This window comes from Penaeus monodon, chromosome 21 (assembly GCF_015228065.2).
Source record: "Penaeus monodon isolate SGIC_2016 chromosome 21, NSTDA_Pmon_1, whole genome shotgun sequence".
Classification (NCBI taxonomy): Eukaryota; Metazoa; Arthropoda; class Malacostraca; order Decapoda; family Penaeidae; genus Penaeus; species Penaeus monodon.
The window spans coordinates 886,343-888,886 of NC_051406.1; the positions used below are offsets into that span (position 1 = coordinate 886,343).

The following is a 2,544-nucleotide window of genomic DNA, read 5'->3' on the forward strand; positions in this document are numbered from 1 at the left end:
TGCGAGTGCGACTGGATAGAGGAGAGGGGAGCTGCTGGAAGACCCCACTGATAAGAAACCTGAATATCTTGCGAGCCACAACGATTTCCAGGGATTTTCTTTTCGTTGCTATATATGTGAAAATTATTCAATTTTGAATTGAGATTATACTTAACTGTCTATGTGTATGATGATTTTAGATTGTATGTTTGATGAAAATGAACGTCGATGTGTTTCTGGATTTTCCCTGTGCCATTCGAGAACCTAACCAAATGTACTTTTGTTCCATTTCAGGCGCGGAATGATGCGTGGAGTATGAACATAGGAAGCTTGGTGTCGGGGGCGACTCCCCCCGGAGGCCCGGGAGGATGTGGCGTACCTTGGGTGCGGTGGCGAGGCCCCCTGCTGCTGGCGGCCCTGGTGCTGGCGGCCATCAGCACAGCCGCAGGGGGCGGTGACGCCGAGGGGCGCGACTCGCTGTTCATCGTGGAGCGCTTCGAGGACGACCGATGGCAGGAGTTCACGCACCTCACGGTTGACAAGAACACGGGCACCGTGTACGCGGGGGGCGTGAACCGGCTCTACCAGCTGGACCCGAACCTGCGGCGTCTGCAGTACGTGGTGACGGGCCCCGTGAACGACTCCGTGGAGTGCTCGGCCAGCGACTGCAAGGGCGAGACCATCCAGAACATGAAGGCCACCAACAACGTCAACAAGGTGCTGGTGATCGACTACACACGCTCGCGCCTCATCGTGTGCGGCACCGTGCGGCAGGGCTCGTGCCAGGTGCGCGACCTGCGGGACATCACGCAGCTGACCCGCAACGTGAGTGAGGCCATCGTGGCCAACAACGCCACGGCGTCCACCGTGGCCTTCATCGCCCCCGGGCCGCCCAACCCGCCCGTCACGCACGTGCTCTACATCGGCGTGACGTACACGGGCAAGTCCGTGTACAGGGACGAAGTGCCGGCCGTCGCCTCGCGCTCGCTCGAGGACAACCGCTTCTTCGACATCGCCGTGACCGACGTGACGACGAGCACGCGGATGCTGGTCAACTCGCTGGCGCGTGAGCGATACCCCATCACGTACGTGTACGGCTTCGGCTCGGAGAAGTTCAGCTACTTTCTCACGCGGCAGATGGAGGATACCGATGCTGGGTCGCCTTACATCAGCAAGCTGGTGCGAGTCTGCCAGAACGACTCGGCCTACTACTCGTACACAGAGATCCCCATCGAATGCAAGGACTCGCTGGGCAAGCGCTATAACCTGGCGCAGGCGGCCTACGTGGGCAAGCCGGGCACCGACCTGGCCACGCAGCTGGGCATCCAGACCAACGACGACGTCCTCTTCGCCGTGTTCTCCCCTTCTGACCCCAACGAAGGGGAGGGCTCACCCCGGCCCGCCGACAGCAGCGCCCTCTGCGTGTACAGCATGAAATCCGTCAGACGCATGTTTATCAACAACATTCAGGAATGCTTCAGAGGCAAAGGCGACCGAGGACTCAACTTCATCTCGCCGTCACACCACTGCATCGAGACGGTAAGTTCGACGTCCAACTTCCTCTTGAACTGACCTGAGTAGTACTCCATGGCCTGTGCCTCCGAAGGCGAGCGGGTTTCATGTGTTAGTCAACGTCTGTGTTAGGGATTGCTCTGCATTTGAAGAGCGCATAATTGATGCCTGGCATTCGATGCTCAATGCCTGTGAAAGAACACGCGTCTAGATGTAATAATAGTAACTTCGGCGAGGCTTCAATTGTAATCCCCAAGTGTCCTAGTACTTTATCTCTTTTGTTGTTAAAATGCCTTTCAGTCGCGAATTTAATGGAGTTTACATACACCCAATAACCATGCTTCCATTTCGCGTATGGTAAAGGAAGAGTACCCTTTTTGCCATTCAGGGCCTAATACCTTACTGCCAAACTCAGTTTCCTTTTGAGCAACTCTTCGTAGTAGATTTGAGTGGTGATGGCATGCAGTAACTCAGTTCCCGTGAAACTGCAAAGACGGAACAGGAATATGAGAATGGGAAAGGGGGAAGAAGGGATTCAAAAATAATGAAATGCTTTAATCTTGTATCACTTTCAACAAAGAATCAGAAGCAAAACAAGTACGGCAGGCATATTTTGCAAGTTGTCTCTGTAGTAACTGAAGCAACAATCAATGTTAAATCGATGCCTCTTTGGCAGAATATGCTGTATATTATGTATTATTTTAATAATATTGGTCTTGTGTGCTTTATATTCGATTGTTTCTTTCTTGTAAGCTTTTACATCTCCGAGAATGCAAAGAGGTTGCAAGTTGGGGACAAATTTCTTTAGACATTTCTAAGGATAGTCTGAATTGTGGTCAAAGAGGGAGGGGTGGCGGGAGGTCCTTGTGCTCTCGCATGACCCGGCTGCCTTTTGTCTGGGAGAAAAATTGACCTTGCCGTACCTGTTACTGGCAGGCAGGTCTTGGATGTGATAGAGAGCGAGTGTGCTTTCTCCATTATTTGCCTTGGGGGGGAGGGGGGATCTCTGCTCTGCGATGGGATTGCTAGAGGTTTAGAATTCAAGGTCGTACA

At 53.1% G+C, this 2,544-nt stretch overlaps 1 protein-coding gene across 1 annotated transcript in view; it reads left to right on the forward strand.

Moving 5' to 3' along the window:
• Window positions 1–2,544, forward strand: part of LOC119586094 (plexin A3-like) — a gene marked incomplete in the record, with an annotated part of 40,411 nt that overhangs the window by 19,184 nt on the left and 18,683 nt on the right. The window contains 1 exon segment of the mRNA XM_037934788.1: window positions 274–1,518. Within this exon segment, the coding sequence (XP_037790716.1) occupies window positions 295–1,518 (1,224 nt within the window).